The 23282-nt window shown below is 44.9% G+C and overlaps 1 protein-coding gene and 1 long non-coding RNA gene across 3 annotated transcripts; both read left to right on the top strand.

The window, feature by feature from the left end:
• Positions 1 to 26: 26 nt before the first annotated feature.
• Positions 27 to 18649, top strand: snx17 (sorting nexin 17). 2 transcript variants are annotated; one of them, XM_035423846.1, is made up of 15 exons: positions 27 to 828; positions 7307 to 7381; positions 9777 to 9894; positions 11245 to 11309; positions 11850 to 11960; positions 12842 to 12932; positions 13657 to 13744; positions 14330 to 14399; positions 15353 to 15445; positions 15841 to 16044; positions 16592 to 16717; positions 17231 to 17308; positions 17777 to 17851; positions 17933 to 17974; positions 18318 to 18649. In XM_035423846.1, the coding sequence occupies exons 1-15, from the start codon at positions 769 to 771 to the stop codon at positions 18435 to 18437; spliced, it is 1416 nt and encodes a 471-aa protein (XP_035279737.1). In that variant the 5' UTR covers positions 27 to 768; the 3' UTR covers positions 18438 to 18649. The 2 variants fall into 2 exon arrangements, with proteins under 2 accessions (XP_035279737.1, XP_035279736.1); XM_035423845.1 differs by having other exon boundaries at positions 16589 to 16717.
• A 38-nt stretch (positions 18650 to 18687) lies between these two features.
• On the top strand, positions 18688 to 21256 carry LOC118230671. Its single transcript, XR_004765900.1, has 2 exons — positions 18688 to 19941; positions 19985 to 21256. It is a non-coding gene; the product is annotated as an uncharacterized LOC118230671 (long non-coding RNA).
• The last annotated feature ends 2026 nt before the right edge of the window (positions 21257 to 23282 follow it).

Here is a 23282-nt window from a genome sequence, read left to right as displayed (position 1 = left end):
GCAAATAGAAGGCACCCCTTTTATTTCAGTAGTTTAATCCACTGGTCTTTTGCAATGGCCCGTGCGCGAGCAGTGAGAGTGGGGAGCCTTTGAACAAATTGAAATATCAACACCATTAATTCTATGTCGTGGAGACTGGTGCAATTTTAATCACATTTTTAGATGTCTGTTTTGAATCATCTGTGGCCCGGAGGAATCTTTTTGAGAAGAAACGAGAACTAGATTCTCCTATACTCGGAATGTTTCCCCTCTGAAATCGTATGTACCATTAAGGGCTCGGACGTGCTTTTCTGTTACCTATTTTTCTGAAGGAGTTATCCGTAAGTTCACGCTGTTGATCGAATGGAATTAACTACGTGTTTCGGTGAAACTAAACTGGTACTAAAGGTTATGTAACCTTTTAATTTAGTACATAAATAACAATCTCGCCTAAAACCAGCCTAATAAACGCTAAGAGTTAAGGTGGAATTACTTTGAGTCACAACATGGCTGCTGCTGCTGCAGGAATATTAGGGAAAGTTTAGCTCCCGACTTCGCGTAAGTTATTTTTAAATCTCCTAAGAAAGGGATCTACGATAAACGTCTCGACTGCTCGCAGTGGACGGAAGAACTCGTTTGATTGTCTCCACGAAGTGTTTACAAGGAGACCGCTTGCTTTCTAAAGAACAGTCTGGCTGGCAATCGCTCCCCTGGACCCTCACTGCAGGATTCTTGTGCCTGTCTGCAGTGAGCTTTTGTTTGAAAGTACTTTTACATTTGAATGGTAAAATGCATTTTTCCATTCCCGAGACGGAAGTTCGCTCAGGTGAAAACGGATCAACATACGTGGTGAGTTGTAGCCTAGCTACAGATTTCTTTTTGCGTGTACTCTTTGATGGCATCTTCCTCTTCATTCTCATGGTGTTTTAAAAATAATTTCTGTTGTGTTTTCACGTACGCGATGAGGAAGATAGCTTAGCGAGGTAGCCTAATTGGTTTTCATTCGTGTCCCACCAAACAATTCGGGGAATTGGCAAACCTTGTATGGTAGTGAATTTTAAGTATTTGAGCGGTATGATAGTGTACCCTGTATTTTCGGTTCGCCTGCCGTTCTAGGCTTGTGTTTTTTCCGGACTTTGTCAAAGCCAAGATATATAGGCTATGCATATTGTTGTCTGATATTTTTTCTTTGTCATGAACATAATCTTCACCGAAAAATGTGGGTTTAGGGAACTGACGTTCAGACAGACGTCACCGTCCAATAAAAGTTTACTGTGGCACCTCATGTTTTGACCTCGTCTTTAAAACATCGAATAAAGGTCTTTGCTGTGGCCTCAGCTAATAAAAACCCTCTGTTTTGCAAGAGTATAGCGCGTAATTAACTCTTCAGCTTATAGTGATCGTTTCGTACAAGGTGACTTAACATCTGTGGCGCAGTTGTACCTCCAACCTTTCAAGATCTCGATTAATATTCTGTCTGTGTGAGGGTTCTTATGCGTCAATGCGGACGGAATTAGTGGACAATTTTGCGTTATATTGCCACATCAGTAGTTGATTTATGTGTTGGTTGAAGTGATGTGGTTCATCCATATCAACCCCTGTCGTCAATACTTGTAAAAGGCTTCAGCGGGAAAAAAACGCAGGTTTCCTTTGATACGCAGCGTAGTGTTTCCACTGGCTGCAGCAGTCGCTCTTGGGGAAGCAGTGATGTGGCTCTGGTCTTTTTAAGAATAGGTGATCTCTGCTTATCTCAACAAGGCAATAGTTTGCACATGTTAGTGGCATTCTGTAATAGGATTTGCAACGCAATCACCTGGATCACACAAGGTGTATTAATACCTTTATGGATTTCATTCTACAGTCTGTCTTGGCCTTGGTCATGGCGTGCAGCGCTGTGGGTCTGTGGAGGCTTTTCACAAGTAGTCTGATGTTTTATGCTATATATATATATATATATATATATATATATATTTAATGCTATATTTTTTCTCCAGGACTTTTTAACTTTATGGTTCTAAATGTTTGCACCTATCCAGTGTTAGATTGTTCAAGTGCTGAAATCCGACGTGTTGTTTGTAATCAAAGGAAGGGTACCATGCAAACATTGTAGTAATATCACAAAAGTTAATAAAAGCAAGGGAATATCATGCAGTGGAATACATTCTTGAGTTGTGACTGTATGTTTCATATTGTTGTCCTGTTTTTTTTTTTTTATCAGTGTACATTTCCTTTATCCACATATTGTTCTCAGTGTTGAGCATGGATCAGAAGGAAAATGTAATTTTTAACTTGTCTGCTGGATATTACGGTATTCTGTTCTCTTCTGTTCAATTGTTCATGGAAGGGGAAGTTAATCATGATTTTATTAACACTGTTCTGCATAATTTTTGGGTTCTTCTGCTGCATCAGCCCCTGAAATTAAGGGGAATTGGAGAGGTTAATCAAATAACAGAGTGCGCCATTCCGGTTTTTCCCTAATGTTTTGTAGCAGTATAAGGTCAGATTCATGACTTTTAAAAAAATCTAATTTGTATTGATTATGTTACAGCCCCACTTAAAATGACTGCTTAAGGTAACTGGAAACATGTGAATCAGTCATTTGTCACAATCTGGGAAACACAGAAATTCCCCCCAGCTAAAAGGTGACACCAGTCTTGAATAATTTGTTGAATAATTATAGTAGGGTCTCCATCAAAATTCAGTGAGGATTTAGATGTTTTACGGGCTTGTATTTCCAGTTTTCCTCATTTCCTTGAGGAAGTCTTTCTGTACTAAAATAAGTAAAATAGGATTTTGTAAATGGTATCATCATAGTTTAACAGATACAGTGGTGTAAAAATGGCTGCCAGTTTAGGAAATTAACACTTATCTGATTGTATGTAAGGATATGAAATAAATGAGTTAATTTATAGTAACAATACAGAATGCAGAGAACACAATGTGTATGTGTGTGCATGTGTGTGTGCATGTGCATGTGTGTGTGCGTGTGTGTGTATGGGTGTGTATGTGTGTGTGTGTGTGTGTGTGCATGTGTGTGTGTTCATGTACGTGTGCATGTGTATGTATTTGTGTGTGTGTGTGTGTGTGCATGTGTGTGCATGTGCATGTGCGTGTGCATGTGTGTGTGTGTGTGTGCATGTGCGTGTGTACGTGTGTGTGTGTGTGTATGTATGTATGTGTGTGTGTGTGTGTGTGTGTGTGTTATGGTTGGGTCGGTTTCTGGTTTTGCCGGTCCGGTATACAAGCTTAAACCGGTTTGATTTTATGCGAACCGACTGAGACGTTATGAGACGTTTTGGCAAATGAACCTCTAGCGCAAAGCCCCTAGTGGTCGGCACGCTGGCATACTGAGATTACTAAACTCAAACATTCGGTGCTATTGCAACCACTGTGTGAGTTAAAAACAGAAACGCGTTGTTTTGGTTTCATTAGTAGACGATACACGACAACTATGCTGAAAACGGAGTTTCGCAGCCCCACCATTGTTGCTCTGATCGTTCATTTAACACGCACCCCCTCCCTGCAGTCTCATCTACAAAACACCCCCCACCCTTGACATAATGGACAATATTGTCTATCTTGGCATTTATAAAAATATTCTTTCACCACTAAAAAATCATATTCCGTCATAGCAACAAGATAAACCCGACAATAGCCCTAAGATATGCCTATACAGCAGTGAAAACGCTGCTCACTGAATAACGAAATAAACGCGCATTTGTGATGCCTGGGTATCTTCCAAAATAGCTGTGCGTAATACCACACCTGTTGTTTACGGCATCGTCGCCCTTTTTAGTACAGTCTGGCTTGATTGACAATTCATTTATTCAGTAGGTAAGAGTATAAGCTTTCTAACGATGTATAACATGTCTAATTCTGCTTTTGAAATGGCGTTTCATAGGTCAGCGTAACAGAAAATATTCTTAGCATCGCATTCACTTACGCATTCACTCTGTTAGCAGAAAAATAGGCTGCACCTAACGAAACGTGGTCAACGATATTTCGTAATTTCTTGGAAAGTACTATTATTATTGAGGACTTCTGGACATAGCTAAGCCATATGTTTGCTGATAGACCTAGCTGACATCGTTTTCTGGAGCAAAACAGAAGCGAATAGAACAGTATCATTGATATTGTCTCTGTCTCCATCTACTGAACATAGATGAGATTTCATCATTGCTATGTAAGTATTATTGCTCAAAATATTTCGGTTATATATGTTATTTTTGAAATTGAGTATCTTTAAATAGGTTAGTGGTGTTATGTAATGTGGATATTTCACACTGTAATGTAAGCGTTAGATGGTAATGTAATAGTTTTTGTGAAACAGGCAACAGTGATGATGTGAGAGTTGGAACATTGCCAAAACGTGGTGGACGGTTGAAAATTGTTTTCATGCCGTTCCATCCCCATACAAGAAAACATATGAGAGTACAGAGTATAGAAATACACACGAGTTAATTATTACACATTTAGGTACTGTACCACATTGTGTAACAATATTTTTGCATTATTTTAAAAATCTTATAGCAATGTTTCGTCTTAAACCTTCATAAGGGGCTCATTTATATGCTTTATGACCCTAACCCTAGTCTGCAGCCTGCTGTACTGATGTTTACTGTTATTGTGCATTTCTGTAAATATATTATAGCCGATAGGCTAGGTAGGCCTGCGCTGTTGATGTGTAAATATGCATGATGATAGAAGCGTGTGATCTGCACACTGATAGACGTGTGTGATTTGCACACTGATAGAAGCGTGTGATTTGCACACTGATAGAAGTGTGTGATTTACACACTGATAGAAGTGTATGATTTGCACACTGATAGAAGCGTGTGATTTGCACACTGATAGAAGTGTGTGATTTGCACACTGATAGAATCGTGTGATTTGCACACTGATAGAAGCGTGTGATTTGCACACTGATATGAGCGTGTGATTTACACTCTGATAGAAGCGTGTGATTTACACACTGATAGAAGCGTGTGATTTGCACACTGACAGACATGTAGATAATGTGTGTGCACCCAGGCTTACACCATGGCATCCTATGACAGTGTCATTTTGAAAGTCACTGAGCTCCTCAGATGACCCATTGTACTGCCAATGTTTGTCTATGGACATTGCATGACTGTGTGCTTGATATTATGCACCTGTTAGCAATGGGTGTGGCTGAAGAAGGGGTGTCCACGCACTTTTGGTCTCGTTGTGCTGTCCGTGAGCCTGGCTTCCTTCTCTCAATGCCGTGGCTGTTGTTCTTCTTGTTTTTGCGAAGTCGGCAAACCCCCAGGCGATAACGTAGGAAACTTCCTTCCTTTAGTGAACTTCAGCACAGCAGTGTGTTCTACAGCAGAACCGCTGAATCAGACCCTGAGCTGCCTCATGCAGGGTCAGCGGGGGGCATCTGGGGAGCAGGGCAGAGTAAAACTAGTTTCTAAAATTATAAAATGTTAGTTAAGTTTTGTAATATTTACTTCAAATGACATTTGAACATTACAAAGAATATTGTCACAAATAATAATAAAAAAAAACATTATTTAGCCAGGATATTGTTTTATTTTTTAATTTTTTTATATAAATACAGATCCATAAAGACTGTAAACAGAAAAATGGTCAGTTAATGTACAAAAATATGAGGTTGACTTGTCCTACTGTGGATTTTTTCGCTGTTAGAGATTCGGTTGTAAAAGCACATCCTGTTTCTGAAACATCCTGCCAGTTTGGAACAGGTCTGAGTTGCAGGCAGGCGCTTTCACCCGACCATCTGCACAAACTTCTCTGAGCTCGTGCTAATGTCAGAGTTTGGGAGCTGAATATGGAAGACGATGTTGTTTCATCTTTGTGTGGTTATAGAAGAGAAACTCTTCCATCAGGCTGCCAGGACCGCCCCTACTGTCTAATCAAGGGACAACTCTGCAGAAAGAATGACAGCAAATCAGATTTAAACTTTTCCCCTATTTTACTTTCGGGGGGGGGGAGGCATTGTCCTGGAGTATGGCCCCTTCTGTTGTGCAACAGGTCTGTGTGTGTGAGCACTATGTGTGTAGTGAGTAAGTGTGTGTAGAACATTAACTACCTGATCTGTGACACTGTTTATGTTTAAGCAGTGTTTTCAGATTTATTGTCGGCTATAGTCCAGGTTTTAGTGAATTATTGATAATAACATGAATCACAGTATTTCCATTGAGGAGGGGGGTTAGGGTTAGGTGAACTGAGTTGGCATGAAGCTGGCAGGATGTGCTTCTATCTAAACATACATGATGCTGTTGAGATGAAACTTTGCAGGAGTAGGGATGTTCAGCATATTGACGGGGAAGCAGTAGGTCTCTGAAACTTGGTTATCGCACATTATCCTGCAGGTTATCCTGCTCTCTACATGCCTATCCCTTGCAGCTGGTTGTCGCACATTCCTGCTCTCTACAAGCCTAACCCTGGCAGCTGGTTATAGCACATGCCTGCTCTCTACTAGCCTAACCCTGGCAGCTGGTTATTGCATATGTCTGCTCTCTACAAGCCTAACCCTGGCAGCTGGTTATAGCACATGCCTGCTCTCTACAAGCCTAACCCTGGCAGCTGGTTATAGCACATGCCTGCTCTCTACAAGCCTAACCCTGGCAGCTGGTTATAGCACATGCCTGCTCTCTACAAGCCTAACCCTGGCAGCTGGTTATAGCACATTCCTGCTCTCTACAAGCCTAACCCTGCAGGTGGTTATTGCATGTTCCTGCTCTCTACAAGCCTAACCCTGGCAGCTGGTTATTGCATGTTCCTGCTCTCTACAAGCCTAACCCTGGCAGCTGCATCAGAGCCATGCAGGGAGAAGTGTTGGTCCCCGCTGGTGAATTTAACAGGGAAGACTTAAGCAACACAAGGCTATGATGCAGTGTGTTAATAGGGTGAAGTATCTATCTGACATAACATGACGAGAACAGGCCATTCAGCTTAAAGTGTACTTAGTGCTCTGATTACCTACAGACTAGATAGTGTCTAACACTGTATCAAGCCTGATCTTGAAAGCCCCCATAGTTCCTGCTTCTAATACGTGACCTGGCAAGCTATTCCACACAGTGACTACTCTGTGTAACATGACACTTCCTAACGTTTGTTTTTACTCAGAGAGTAGTCACTGTGTGGAATAGCTTGCCAGGTCATGTAGTGAAGGGGTTTTTAAGCACAGAGCTAATGTGAGCTGATTCATGGTGTAAGTGGGTAAACTGCATTTTTATATTAAATGGGGGGCAGTGTGACATGAGCAACTGAAAGGTCACATTCAGTTAAATATAAAGCTGATAATGCAGGAAGTGACGTTTCTGTTTACCTTTCACAGGCCTACAACATCCACGTCAATGGAGTTCTGCACTGCCGGGTCCGGTACAGCCAGCTGCTGGGCCTGCATGAACAGGTAAGTGCCTAGCAACACTCCAAACTGCACTTTAAAACAGCCAGTAGCACATAGCAACACTCCAACCTGCATTTTAAAACAGCCAACAGCCAACAGCCAACAGCCAATAGCACATAGCAACACTCCAACCTGCACTTTGAAACAGCCAGTAGCACATAGCAACACTCCAACCTGCACTTTGAAACAGCCAATAGCACATAGCAACACTCCAACCTGCATTTTAAAACAGCCGATAGCACATAGCAACACTCCAACCTGCACTTTAAAACAGCTAATAGCACATAGCAACACTCCAACCTGCACTTTAAAACAGCTAATAGCACATAGCAACACTCCAACCTGCACTTTAAAATAGCCAATAGCACATAGCAACACTCCAACCTGCACTTTAAAACAGCCAATAGCACATAGCAACACTCCAACCTGCACTTTAAAACAGCCAATAGCACATAGCAACAGTCCAGCCTGCATTTCAATAACATTTAATAGCGTTGTAATTTGCTTCAGCAGCTGTGTTGGGCAGTGTGCAGTAATGAGGTAATCTGCTTCAGCAGCAGTGTTGGGCAGTGTGCAGTAATGAGGTAATCTGCTTTAGCAGCAGTGTGCAGTAATGAGGTAATCTGCTTTAGCAGCAGTGTTGGGCAGTGTGCAGTAATGAGGTAATCTGCTTTAGCAGCAGTGTTGGGCAGTGTGCAGTAATGAGGTAATCTGCTTTAGCAGCAGTGTTGGGCAGTGTGCAGTAATGAGGTAATCTGCTTCAGCAGCAGTGTTGGGCAGTGTGCAGTAATGAGGTAATCTGCTTCAGCAGGCTGAAGGAAGAGAGGCTCAGCCTGTGTGGCGTAGCCTCACAAAACCTGTTGCTAGGCAACAGGTCACAGCTGGGGAGAGGGCCTATCAGGTCTATGTTCTGCCAGATCCAAGCGTGAGCAAAAGGCGTTTGCAGGATTAGCCGTAGTTCACTGTGTTACAGCACAGCATTACAGCCCTGCATTATAGTACAGCATTACAGCCCTGCGTTACAGCACAGCATTACAGCCCTGCGTTACAGCACAGCATTACAGCCCTGAGTTACAGCCCTGCGTTACAGCACAGCATTACAGCCCTGCGTTACAGCACAGCATTACAGCCCTGCGTTACAGCACAGCGTTACAGCCCTGCGTTACAGCACATCATTACAGCCCTGAGTTACAGCCCTGCGTTACAGCACAGCATTACAGCCCTGCGTTACAGCACAGCATTACAGCCCTGCGTTACAGCACAGCGTTACAGCCCTGCGTTACAGCACATCATTACAGCCCCGAGTTACAGCCCTGCGTTACAGCACATCATTACAGCCCTGCATTACAGCACAGCATTTCAGCCCTGCGTTACAGCACAGCATTTCAGCCCTGCGTTACAGCACAGCATTTCAGCCCTGCGTTACAGCACAGCATTACAGCCCTGAATTACAGCCCTGCGTTACAGCCCTGCGTTACAGCACAGCATTACAGCCCTGCGTTACAGCACAGCATTACAGCCCTGCGTTACAGCCCTGCATTACAGCACAGTGTTACAGCCCTGCATTACAGCACAGCATTACAGCACAGTGTTACAGCCCTGCATTACAGCCCTGCATTACAGCACAGTGTTACAGCCCTGCATTACAGCATAGTGTTACAGCCCTGCATTACAGCTCAGTGTTACAGCCCTGCATTACAGCACAGCATTACAGCACAGTGTTACAGCCCTGCATTACAGCACAGTGTTTCAGTATTACAGCACAGAGTTACTGCACAGCATCACAGCGCCATTAGAGCTGACTGTATGATTGGGGTGGGGTCTGCTCCTGGCTGAGTCTTCTCTGGACTGCCATAGCATAACTGTTGTTTGAACAATTAACAATATTTTTAGCCGTCCACTTTGTCAAATGGTTTTGCGATTGTAATTTATGGTACACATTGTTGACTGTGAATGTTGCCTTGGTCATAAGCAGTCACTATATAAGTGTGCTCTGAAGCTGCTAGGACTCATTTCAGTGTGATTTCATTCCAGTATGATTTTCTTCTGATTTCTTTTCCATTAATTCATTTTGATGTGATTTCATTACAGTGTGATTTGGTGTCAAAGATATACTCATGCAACGTGTCCCTATTCATCTGGCTGGCAAATAAAACTAGTATTTCTACAGTTTCTGTTTTGGTTGGCTTCACTTCTTGTACAGAAAGGAAGTGCAGACCTCCTGATTTGGAACCATGGTTGTCCTTCCACCCAGTTCAGAAGGCCCAGTCATATTTGGCTGTAGTGTAATTACAGTGTTTCCCCTCAGATGAAGAGGGGGTATGGCAGCAATGTAATTAGTGCTTCCCCTCAGATGAAGAGGGAGTATGGCAGCAGTGTAATTAGTATTTCCCCTCAGATGAAGAGGGAGTATGGCAGCAGTGTGGTTCCAGCCTTTCCTCCAAAGAAGATCTTCACGCTCACTCCGGCTGAGCTGGAGCAGCGCAGGGAACAGCTGGAGAAGTACATGCAGGCAGGTGGGTGGAGCACAGGTTCTGAGTAGGTCTGGTTGGAGCACAGGTATTGAGCAGGTCTGGGTGGAGCACAGGTTCTGAGTAGGTCTGGGTGGAGCACATGTATTGAGCAGGTCTGGGTGGAGCACAGGTATTGAGCAGGTCTGGGTGGAGCACAGGTTCGAAGTAGGTCTGGGTGGAGCACATGTATTGAGCAGGTATGGGTGGAGCACATGTATTGAGTATATCTGGGTGGAGCACAGGTTCAAAGTAGGTCTGGGAGGAGCACAGGTTCTGAGTAGGTCTGGGTGGAGCACAGGTATTGAGCAGGTCTGGGTGGAGCACAGGTATTGAGTAGGTCTGGGTGGAGCACAGGTTCAAAGTAGGTCTGGGTGGAGCACAGGTATTGAGCTGGTCTGGGTGGATACATTATTTATACTAGGAATTCACCAATATGAGAATTTCTGACTGATACAGATTTTGATGATTTAGGGTAAACATCATCCAATATCAATACTGATTGTTTGGTGGTTCTGCTTCCATAAGTTTTATGAACAACTATTTAAAATATAGCCATTCTAATAAACACAGTTATTAGATTTATTAAAGTAATGCAATTAAGATTATGACAATTCTTCACATTCATCTAATGCAGTCTTCTAACTGAACATGCATTCCTGAAATATCAGTATGTCCCCCAGGATTTCTTTCCGAGAGGAAGGGGTAACAGCAGTCCATTTGCTTGCAGTCACATCTGTCTACAATGCAAAAGTCAGGGATTCTTAAGAAGAAATTTTATGACAACGTTCAACCATGCCGACACAAAGCGGTAACGTTAGTTTGACTGTGCAAAAAAGACAATGAGATTTTTGTTCAACGCGAAAATATCAAACATCACAAACTTACTTTCACTTCGCTCAGTAGGGATAAGTAAAGTAAAAGGATTGACCACTGTTCAGTGGGACTGGTTTCCAAACAAATAGATATTTTGCATTGTGTTCGGCGTTTTAAAAAAGCATTTTGTTGTCCTGTCAGCCCACCTGGCAAAAGAAAACCAACTCTTGGATTACAAACAGACAATAGCGGTTGCTGACCATCAGTCGTTTTCAAACTATTGGCCGATGGTCGATTGTAGTATTATTGGCCAATACGATCAATCAGCGCATGCCTCATTTATACAGTGTATACATTAGGTTATGTTTAGGGTGGGAATTTTTTTAATTTGAGTGGGGGAGGGGGGGTGCAGGCTGAATGTCCAGAGGAGTGTGGTGCTGGGTGGTTTTCCTAAGATTAAAGATTAAAGGTTAAAGGTTACAGGTTCAGCAGCGTTGTGCCTTCTCTGTTTTAACGTAACCCCAACCTTCCCCCACGCAGTGAGACAGGACCCCCTCCTGGGAGCCAGCGAGTCGTTCAACAGCTTCCTGCGAAAAGCACAGCAGGTACATCACCTACCATACTGAATCACTGAGTCTCTCACCGCCTACCATACTAAATCACTGAGTCACTCACCACCTGCTGTACTGAATCACTGAGTCACTCACCACCTACCATATTGAATCTCTGAATCACTCATTACCTACCATACTGAATCACTGATTCACTCACCACCTACCGTACTGAATCACTGAGTCACTCGCCACCTACCATACTGAATCTCTGAATCACTCATTATCTACCATACTGAAACACTGAATCACTCATCACCTACTATACTGAAACACTGAATCACTCATCACCTACCATATTGAAACACTTAATCACTCATCACCTACAATACTGAAACACTGAATCACTCATCACTTACCATACTGAAACAGTGAACCACTCATCACCTACCATACTGAATCACTCATCAACCACATTGCTGCATTGCTAAATCACTTACTACCCATTGTGCAGAAGCACGGAATCTCTTGCTGCTCCCTCTGTGCTAAATCACTCACCACCCCTGAATCTTTTTCTGTTTATTTATCCAATAGGAGACTCAGCAGATCCCAACAGAAGAAGCTGAGCTGGATATCTGTCTGTCCAACGGTCAAAAAGTCATCATCAACATTCTCACTTCAGATCAGACCGAGGATGTCCTAGAGGTACCCTTTTCTGGGTTTTTAACATGTTTAAAATCTTTTTGGCCCCCTTTTCTCCAATTTGGAAAGCCTGGGGGATTTGGGGCTGGGCGAGGCGAGGATGGGGGAGGGTGAGGGAGTTGGGGGTGGGCGAGGCGAGGGTGGGGGAGTTGGGGGTGGGCGAGGCTAGGGTGGGGGAGTTGGGGGTGGGCGAGGGTGGGGGAGTTGGGGGTGGGCGAGGGTGGGGGAGTTGGGGGAGGGTGGGGAGTTGGGGGTGGGCGAGGCGAGGGTGGGGGCGGGTGGTGGAGTTGGGAGTGGGCGAGGGTGGGGGAGGGTGGGGGAGTTGGGGGTGGGCTAGGGTGGGGGAGTTGGGGGTGGGCGAGGGTGGGGGAGTTGGGGGAGTTGGGGGTGGGCGAGGCGAGGGTGGGGGAGGGTGGTGGATGGTCATGTTGTGTTTTTGTGGGCCTCATCAGCGGGGCTTATGCTTCCTGCTTAGCTGACAAACAGTCAAACGCTACCAGAGTTTCGAGGGATCCAGTGCATGGTGCAGTTAATCTGGGAGAGATAAGGTCAGCAGCTCTCCATTTTGGACTGAATAGAAGATATTTCAGTTAGACTTTCTGAAAGTGCTAAATAAATGGCTGGCTCTGTCTCTGTCTCTGTAAAAATGCTGGCCTGTCGATGTGGAACTTGCCTCAATGTTGAAGAGATATGGATTATGGAGGAACGTATCTGCTGGATTAGCAGATGACAATAATAATGCATGTTGGTATTTTCTGAAAGCTTGATGTTACATTACATTACAGGCATTTAGCAGACGCTCTTATCCAGAGCGACTTACACAACTTTTTACATAGCATGATGTGATCTTCACTTGTGATTGTGTTGTGTTTGTGGATCCACAGGCTGTGGCCTCTAAGCTGGATCTGCCCGATGAGCTTGTGGGATACTTCAGCCTGTTTCTCATTCGGGAAGGAGGGGACGGTAGCTGCAGCTGTGAGTGCCTACTGCCCCCTTACTGACTGCTCACAGCCTGTCTGACCACTCACTGACCACTCACTGATGCTTACTGACCACTCACTGACCACTCACTGATGCTTACTGACCACTCACTGACCACTTACTGACCGCTCACAGCCTGTCTGGCCTCTCACTAACCACTTACTGACCGCTTATTGACCGCTTACTGACCACTTACTGACCACTTACTGACCACTCACTGACTGCTTACTGACTGCTTACTGACCACTTACTGACCGCTCACAGCCTGTCTGACCGCTCACTGACCACTTACTGACTGCTCACAGCCTGTGTGACCGCTCACTGCCCACTTACTGACCACTCACTGCCTGTCTGACTGCTCCCTGACCACTTACTGACCTCTCACTGACCACTTACTGACTGCTCACAGCCAGACTGACCACTCACTGACCACTTTATGGCTTGATTCTGTGTTAAGGAGTGGAACATTAAGCTCCTGTGTGGTCTGTGTTGAGCTCCTGTGTGGTCTGTGTTGAGCTCCTGTGTGGTCTGTGTTGAGCTCCTGTGTGGTCTGTGTTAAGCTCCTGTGTGGTGTGTGTTGAGCTCCTGTGTGGTCTGTGTTAAGCTCCTGTGCGGTGTGTGTTAAGCTCCTGTGTGGTCTGTGTTGAGCTCCTGTGTGGTGTGTGTTGAGCTCCTGTGTGGTCCCTGTTAAGCTCCTGTGTGGTCTGTGTTCCCCCAGTTGTTCGGAAGCTGCAGGAGTTTGAGCTGCCCTATGTGTCTGTGACCAGCCTGAGGAACCCGGAGTACCACATCGTTCTGCGTAAGAGGTGAGAGAGAACCAGAGAACCTCCTTCTACCTCTTCATATATCAAATATATATGGGGCGGCAGTGTAGCACAGTGGGTAAGGAACTGGGCTTGTAACCGAAAGGTCATAGGTTTGATTCCTGGGTAGGACACTGCTGTTGTACCCTTGAGCAAGGTACCTAACATGAATTGCTTCAGTATATATCCAGCTGTATAAATGGATACAACGTAAAATGCTACGTAGAAACCCACTGTGAGCTGTGCTCTGTTACAAACCCACTGTGAGCTTGTTGGTGCAGCACTTAATTCTGAATACCCAGTGAATAAACGCACACTAATGTGTGTGTTGCTGTATCCCAGGCAGGTAGCCAGCAGGTGTCAGTATCACAGCTAATGAAGTTTATTTATGTGCAGTGAAAGCTCTGTGCTCCTCCAGTGCTGGAAGGAGTCCCTGGAAAGCAGCGAATATGCCTGTGCATCGTCTCCTTTAAACACAGATGTGTTTTCACTCCGTGCTTCTCTGATTGTTCCTCAAAAGAAAAGCTTTGGCACATCCTAAAGCAGCATCCTTCACTTGGTGTCTGAAGGCATGTTTCTGTTTTGCAGCTACTGGGACTCTGCGTACGATAGTGATGTCATGGACAACAGAGTGGGATTGAATTTACTGTACGCCCAGGTAGCCATGAGCGTACACTGTCACTGTACACAACATGTGTGTCTGCGTGCATGTGCGTGTGTGTTTTAATGTAATAAGTGATTTTAAAATGTCAGTAGCGTAACCTAATGTAACCAGAGCAGCCTATATTTTTTGGAAGGAGGTTGAAAAGAAAAACATACCTGCAGCTCACAAAGGTAGCAATAACTAGTAATTGGTGGACACACACTATATTACAGTCATTTTCCCATTAAGTTAGTGAAGGCTGAAGACCAACAGAAACAGAAATTTCTCAAGTATCAACAACTACCAGACATTTACAGTATCTATACCAATTGGTCCCATCATCATGTTTTGTCTGAGAAAACAATCTATTTCATTTTATCAACAAAACTATTTTGTTAAATATTTTTTGCCCAAACTAATATAAAAGTAGTACTGATAATTTTTTTAACAACATGTATTTTGCACTCAAAATGAGGAAGTATCGATAAGAGTATTGATAAGTATTGGTATCGATAAGCAGTATCAATAGTGGTATTGGTATTGGTATTGATAAAATCCTAACCATACCTGTCTCTAGTTGTAGAGACTAACTAACAGGTGCAGTTTTCTCATGATATGGCTTGTCATTGTACCCCTTTCTCTCTTGTTTTAAGCACTTCTTTCATGTTGACTTGACATGTCTTGCTTAAATGTTTAGCAGTGACTCGACTTGAGTCTAAACACAGTGACTTGAGACTTAAAGGTTAAGACTTGAAACTTGCTTGTGACTTGCACGTGTGACTTACTCCCACCTCTGGTGTATGCCTATGCGTGTGTGTGTGTGCATGCGTGCGTGTGTGTCTGTTCTTGTGTGTGTGTGCATGCGTGCTTATCCGGTCACTGTGCACAAAGTGCATATGTGTAAAATTAGATTAAACAGGATTAAAGTGAATACTCTTTATGGTAACGTACATGGACTCTGTCTGCAGACGGTGTCTGACATTGAACGAGGCTGGATCCTGGTAAATAAAGACCAGCATCGGCAGCTTCAGTCTCTCCAAGAGAAAGGCTCCAAGAAAGAGGTTACTTTTCTGTTATATTCCCCCAGTATTCCCCCAATATTCCTCTAATATTCCCCCAGTATTCCCCCAATATTCCTCTAATATTCCCCCAATATTGCCTATATTCCGTAATATTCCCCCAATATTCCCTCTGTATTTCTGTGTACTGTGCAAGCAGTTTTGTATGAGAAACCAAATCCACTCCTTTCCAGAGTTTTATTTTTTCCTATACAGTAATATTTTTGCACCTAAACTAGATCCAGCTTACTGATTACATCCTGGCTCATCTCCTTTGATCTTTCTTTTAATTAATAATACAAATATGTTTAGCATTTCTAACTGATATTGTTATATGATTCTTGTATCATTTACACTTATATGGGCCGTATTTTTACCATGTCTGTTTTTCTGCATAGTTCATCCGCTTGGCTCAGACCCTGAAGTATTTTGGCTACATTAAGTTTGATCCCAGCATCACGGACTTCCCAGAGAAGGGATGTCATGTGATCGTCAGCGCCGGAAACAATGAGCTCAATTTCCACGTCAGGCTCCCCAACGAGCAAGTGAAGGAGGGCAGCTTCAAGGTCACGCGCATGAGGTGCTGGCGTGTCACCTCATCTGTAAGCATCTTCAACCCTCCTCTCCTCTCCTCGTTCAGGCTGTTCTTGCAGTGTTCAGGCGAGTCTTGCAGTGTTCAGGCTGGTCTTGCAGTGTTCAGGTGGGTCTTGCAGCATTCAGGCGAGTCTTGCAGCCTTCAGGCTGGTCTTGCAGTGTTCAGGCTGGTCTTGCAGCATTCAGGCGGGTCTTGCAGCGTTCAGGCGAGTCTTGCAGTGTTCAGGCGGGTCTTGCAGCATTCAGGCGGGTCTTGCAGCGTTCAGGCGAGTCTTGCAGTGTTCAGGCTGGTCTTGCAGCATTCAGGCGGGTCTTGCAGCGTTCAGGCGAGTCTTGCAGTGTTCAGGCGGGTCTTGCAGCATTCAGGCGGGTCTTGCAGCGTTCAGGCGGGTCTTGCAGCGTTCAGGCGGGTCTTGCAGTGTTCAGGCGGGTCTTGCAGTGTTCAGGCGGGTCTTGCAGTGTTCAGGCGAGTCTTGCAGTGTTCAGGCGAGTCTTGCAGCGTTCAGGCTGTTCTTGCAGTGTTCAGGCTGGTCTTGGTTCCCTCTCCTGCAGCAGGTCCCAGTGGCCAATGGGACGGCCACACCCTGCAGCGGGGGGAAGTGTGAGGTGAAGCTGGAGCTCGCCTTTGAGTACCTGATGAGCAAGGACCGGCTGCAGTGGGTCACCATCACCAGCCCACAGGTGTGTCCACCTGTAACACCTGTACACACACAGCCACCTGTAACACCTGTACACACAGTCACCTGTAACAACTGCACACACACAGGTACCTGTAACACCTGCACACACACAGTCACCTGTAACACCTGCACACACACAGCAACACTCACACAGTCACCTGTAACACCTGCACACACACAGCAACACTCACACAGTCACCTGTAACACCTGCACACACAGTCACCTGTAACACCTGAACACACAGCCACACTCACCTGTACACACACAGCCACACTCACACAGTCACCTGTCACACCTGTACACACACAGTCACCTGTAACACCTGCAGACACACAGCCACACTCACACAGTCACCTGTAACACCTGCATACACACAGTCACCTGTAACACCTGCACACACACAGCCACACTGACCTGTAACTGAAGACTCAAACAGGTGCACTCAGGATTCTGTATGCTCTGATTAAAAGCACAGGCTGCAGCAGTACTTTTGCTTTTTATTCTGCGTTTAAGGCCATAATGATGAGCATCTGTCTGCAGTCCATGGTGGATGAGCTGATGGTGAAAAAATCAGGAGGCAGCATTAAAAAGGTTGGTTTGCATGCGTGCATGTATTTGTGTATGTGTGTGCATGCATGCGTGCATGTATTTGTGTATGTGTGTGCATGCATGCGTGCATGTATTTGTGTATGTGTGTGTGCGTGCATGTATTTGTGTATGTGTGTGCATGCGTGCATGCGTGCATGTATTTGTGTATGTGTGTGTGCATGCGTGCATGTATTTGTGTATGTGCGTGCATGCGTGCATGTATTTGTGTATGTGTGTGTGCGTGCATGCGTGCATGTATTTGTGTATGTGTGTGTGCATGCATGTGTGCATCTGTGGGACTTGGTTGCATAGCAACTGGAAAGAAATTATAATAATCTTAGAGAGAATAACCAGAGAGGCTTGACCTAGAGCACGAGAGCGCCCCCATATGGGTTATTGTGGAAACAGCTGAGGTCTCAGGTATTGATTTGACTGATTGGTTTTCTAACTTGGCTTGTTTGTACATCTCAGATGCTGAAGAAGCGTCACAATGGGGCTCTTCATCGGTCGGAGAGTCAGCAAGCAGTCAAGTCCCCCCCCTTACTGGTAAGCCCCCCCCCTTTTATCCCTCCAGTGACATGTCAGGCAGGGTCAGAGGAACTTCATTGTCTTTTTCGTCCCCTTCAGGATTCCCCTGACACAAACCGGGAGCAGGTGGTCAAACTGTCGGTGAGTTGTGTTGCGTGTTAAGGCCTTACCGAAGCAGTGTTCATGTGTGTTTACCTGCTTACCCAACGTTTCGGAAGTAGTGTTCATGTGTGTTTACCTGCTTACCCAACGTTTCAAAAGCAGTGTTCATGTGTGTTTACCTGCTTACCCAACGTTTCGGAAGCAGTGTTCATGTGTGTTTACCTGCTTACCCAACGTTTCGGAAGCAGTGTTCATGTGTGTTTACCTGCCTACTCAACGTTTCGGAAGCAGTGTTCATGTGTGTTTACCTGCTTACCCAACGTTTCGGAAGCAGTGTTCATGTGTGTTTACCTGCTTACCCAGCGTTTGCTCTGCCCTGCAGACTAAGCTCACCTCCGTCACTCTGCGAGGGATCAGCACGTCCAACTCCAGTAGTGACATCAGTGGTAATAATTTCCATGGCAACTATGCCTTTGAGGGGATTGGAGATGATGACCTGTAAACCCCGCCTTCTTTTTGACTGACAGATAGGAGGCTCTGAGCGACCTGATATATTCTGCAAGATCACAGTCCACCTGCACTAGGCCACACAGTTACACAGGGTAAACAAACACACACACATGTACACACACACACGCATTCTCAAACACACACATACCCGCACACACTCTCATACACGCACACACACACATAGACATACACTAACACACTCACTCACGCACACTCTCATACACGCACACACACACATAGGCATACACTAACACACTCACACATACACTCATACACGCACAATCACACATGCGCACACATACACTAATACACTCACACTCACACACACACACACACATATGCACACATGGACACATGCACATGCACATACAGGAAATTGAAAGTGGCCAGTTGATTGTAGTAAATTCCCCCTTTCAGCCAGTATTTATTTGCACACTGTTTGAAACATGCTGATCTATGAGTATTGCAGTATTATTCTGTTCCAAGGCTAAGTTGAGCACCGTAATGTGATGCCTTTTCGGTGTGTTGAATGTTTCACAGTGTGCTCTGTGAGGCCTGTTTGAATAGGAAAGTGTGATTCGGTCCTGTCTAAGCCGCATGTTCCCAGTGCTACAGTCAGATCAAATGCAAACACATGCACACGCTTCGCAGGGCTAGCAGTGCTTAAGAAATTCAACATTTGAACATTACAGGTGAATTTTAGTGACTGATATCCAGCAGTTATAATTTACAAACCTAAGGTACAAACCTGTATAATAATGGAATATAACGGAGTTCAGCGCTTAAGGATACAGCACAAGTACTCTTTGTTACTGATGCAATACTAGTGCATTACATTACCATTGCATTACATTACTAACACTTTTGCTACATGAATTTACTGATACATTATCATGACAATGAATTACTGATACATCACCATTAGTTTGACTTACTGATACATTACCTGTTGCTTTACATAACTGATACATTACTGCTACATTACCAGTACAGGAGCTGCTCCAAGCCTATAGAAATCAGTGGTGTGTTAATGAGGCAGACTGCAGTGTTCACTGCAGATCATCACAGTGTGGAATGTAAGCATTTATATTCAGGGGGGCCTTGTGTCTACCATGTGCGGTGTGCCAAATCTCCCGGGGGGGCGGGGGGGGGGGGGGGGCGGGGGGGGGCAAAACAGGCCCCCTTACAGCAGTGATTCTCCTGTGGGAAAACCTTTTTTAATGGGGTGAAATTGGTCATGTATGGACTGTGCTGGACACTGATGTTGTGCTGAGAGGATAGTGTACTGAGCACTGTGCCATGCTGAAAATATACTGATCACTATTCTGAGTAGAGTGTACTGAGCACTATGCTGAGTATATTGTACTGAGCATTATGTTGTGTTGATAATATAGTGGGCACTATGTTTAGTTGAGTGTAGTGAGCACTGTTTTGTTGAGAGGGTAGTGAATGACCTTTTGTGGAAGGGTTTTTGAGCACTAAACATTCAGGTTAAGGTGCTGTCAGTGGACGTTTTGAGCACTAAACGTTCAGTTTAAGGTGCTGTCAGTGGACGTTTTGAGCACTAAACGTTCAGTTTAAGGTGCTGTCAGTGGACGTTTTGAGCACTAAACGTTCAGTTTAAGGTCAGTGGACGTCTTTTCTCTAAACTGCCTTACAGTCCAAAGCCTTATGCAGCTGTGTCAGGCTCCCCAGGATTGCCTTTGACCTCTCCTGGTTCTGTAGTTCAGCCAATGGGGTGCAGGGGGCACAAATCTGATTCTGTATTTCAGCCAGTGGGGTGCAGGGGGCTCAAATCTTGCAGAATTTGTCAGTCTGATTGGATAGTTCTAATGAACTGCTTGCACTTGCTGAACCAACCGTTTTGCACAGTATTAAGAAGGATGTAATTGGATCAAAATATTTATAAAAATCATTTTTTAAAAATTGAACACTAAATAAGGACTAAACGGAACATTTGAAATTTTCAGTCATCGACATTTAATCATTTTTTTTCCAACAAATATTTTTAAAAGTTTTCTCATAAAAGCCAAAATTATAGTTTACTAAAGCATTTTGCACAAAAGGAGCATTAAGATCATGGTAATGTCACTTTTATATATATGTACGTTTAAATAAAAGGTATTCTGAATGATGTTACTAATATCTGTATCTCTAAGTGTATTGTAATCAAATAGATCAAATGTAATCTAAGATGTATAAAAATAAAACTAATATCTATCATTGTTTACAGAATTTTTGAGAATTTTAGTTTAAAATGTTTACAGAATTATTGATCTGAATTTAAACTGCTTGTTGTACGTAGCTGAACGGTTTATTTTTAAAGGCTGATATAAGTGATTCCATCTCATTATTTTCTCATATCTAATATAAATGTAGCATCTGTGAGGTTTGTGATGAAAATGGCCAAATTAGAATTTTATTTCAGTGTTCCTGACTCTTGTGAATTATGGACTGTTATCATTCCTGGGGCAGAATCCAAGGGTAATTCCTGTTTGTGGTAAAGAACAGGACAGAGATGACGTCTTGCTAAAAAGATTTTCTCTCTCAGATGTGTAGGACTAATATTAGCCTGCAGGGGTCTCCTGTCTCATTTAGGTGAAATGTATTGAGTGAATGATGAGGTCGACTTGAATGTTTTCACAAAACGTGTCTGGAAAGAAGAGTGCTAAAGAACTCTGGATCAAAACATTTAAAATGGACAAAAAAGTGTCATCCTTATGATTTTTCAATACTGTATTAACTGTTAGAAAAAAGTAAATGGGTGTTACAAATGTCCTGTATTTCAAATAAATTTGAGTGCCAAATAAAGATGTGATTTTTTTTCTTCATCCTACTGGACTAAAACAGCTTTGCATGAGGGAGCCTGTATATCTTGCTCTGAGACTGGCATGCGCTGGGTTTGGAGGCGGGGTCAAATGGAATGCGCTCGGTTTGGAGGCGGGGTCAAATGGCATGCGCTGGGTTTGGAGGCGGGGTCAAATGGCATGCGCTGGGTTTGGAGGCGGGGTCAAATGGCATGCGCTGGGTTTGGAGGCGGGGTCAAATGGAATGCGCTGGGTTTGGAGGCGGGGTCAAATGGGATGCGCTGGGTTTGGAGGCGGGGTCAGTGCATACACTCACCGGCCGCAAGTCAGTACATGCACTCACCGGCCACAGGTCAGTATATGCACTCACCAGCCACAGGTCAGTACATGCGCTCGCCGGTTGCAGGTTAGTACATGCGCTCGCCGGCCGCAGGTCAGTACATGCGCTCGCCGGCCGCAGGTCAGTACATGCGCTCGCCGGTTGCAGGTCAGTACATACACTCACCGGCCGCAGGTCAGTACATGCGCTCGCCGGCCGCAGGTCAGTACATACTCTCACCGGCCGCAGGTCAGTGCATACACTCGCCGGCCACAGGTCAGTACATGCACTCGCCGGCCGCAGGTCAGTACATGCACTCACCGGCCACAGGTCAGTATATGCGCTCGCCGGTTGCAGGTCAGTACATGCGCTCGCCGGCCGCAGGTCAGTACATGCGCTCGCCGGCCGCAGGTCAGTACATGCGCTCGCCGGCCGCAGGTCAGTACATGCGCTCGCCGGCCGCAGGTCAGTACATGCGCTCGCCGGCCGCAGGTCAGTATATGCACTCGCCGGCCGCAGGTCAGTACATGCGCTCGCCGGCCGCAGGTCAGTACATGCGCTCACCGGCCACAGGTCAGTATATGCACTCACCAGCCACAGGTCAGTACATGCGCTCGCCGGTTGCAGGTCAGTACATGCGCTCGTCGGCCGCAGGTCAGTACATGCGCTCGCCGGCCGCAGGTCAGTACATGCGCTCGCCGGCCGCAAGTCAGTACATGCGCTCGCCGGTCGCAGGTCAGTACATGCACTCGCCGGCTGCAGGTCAGTACATATACTCACGGGCTACTTATAGGTACACTTGCTTGTTACTGCAAATAGCCTGCTCCTCCTAACAGCCAATCATGTGGCTGCACCTCAGTATATACAGCATGCACACATGGTGAAGAGGTGTAGTTTTTTGTTTGTGGTGGTGCTGTAATGGGGAATGTTTTTGTGCTGCACATTAAGCCCCTTAATACCAAACTGAGTATCGTTTGAAAGCCACAGCATGTCTAAGTGTTGCTGACCATGTGCACCCCTTTATGTCCACAGTCTACACTGTTTCTAATGGATACTTCCAGCAGGATGATGCGCCATGTCACACAGCACACCATCTCTGGCTGGTTACACAAAAATGACAGTGACTTCAGTTTACACCAGAGGACTGCGCCCAGCCCATATCTGAGATGTGACCCAACCCGATCTAGCCCGACTGGTACTGCCAAATTTGAAAACCAAACCCAACCTGAAATCACTAACAGATGCGGTTTTGCAAAGCTTTGCTTAGCTGCTATGCACTTGAGTTATAACAATTTTCATACTGCAATTGGCTATATTTTACTTCCGTATGGGACAGTAACAGCAGCTACACAGCTTACCAAGGCATGGAGGCCCATCAGCAGAGTAGTGTGATAGGCTGATAAAAATTATTTTTCATAGTAGTCAGCACTGTACACATCCAAGTTTTGTCACACACACACAGCCTTTGCTGAAACACTTTATCCGTATTTCTCAGGGGAGTGCTTAGCAGCCTGTGAGCTGCAGCTCCGATGGGACACCTGCTCTAGTTGTCTTTTGGCTGAGGCGCTCCACTGTTTTGGGTTAGGGATTAGGGTTAGGGGTTGGGGTTAGGGCTTTTAACTGAAGGAGGCGCTGTCGATTTCTTCCCATTACCATTTGAAGGTTTATGTTCCCTCAATTTTAACCTCAATTGCTCACTTTTTTGGAGCTC

This window comes from Anguilla anguilla, chromosome 6 (genome assembly GCF_013347855.1).
Source record: "Anguilla anguilla isolate fAngAng1 chromosome 6, fAngAng1.pri, whole genome shotgun sequence".
NCBI classification, from domain to species: Eukaryota; Metazoa; Chordata; class Actinopteri; order Anguilliformes; family Anguillidae; genus Anguilla; species Anguilla anguilla.
The sequence above is the reverse complement of the archived record's forward strand: the minus strand, read 5'-3'. Positions and strand labels throughout refer to the sequence as shown.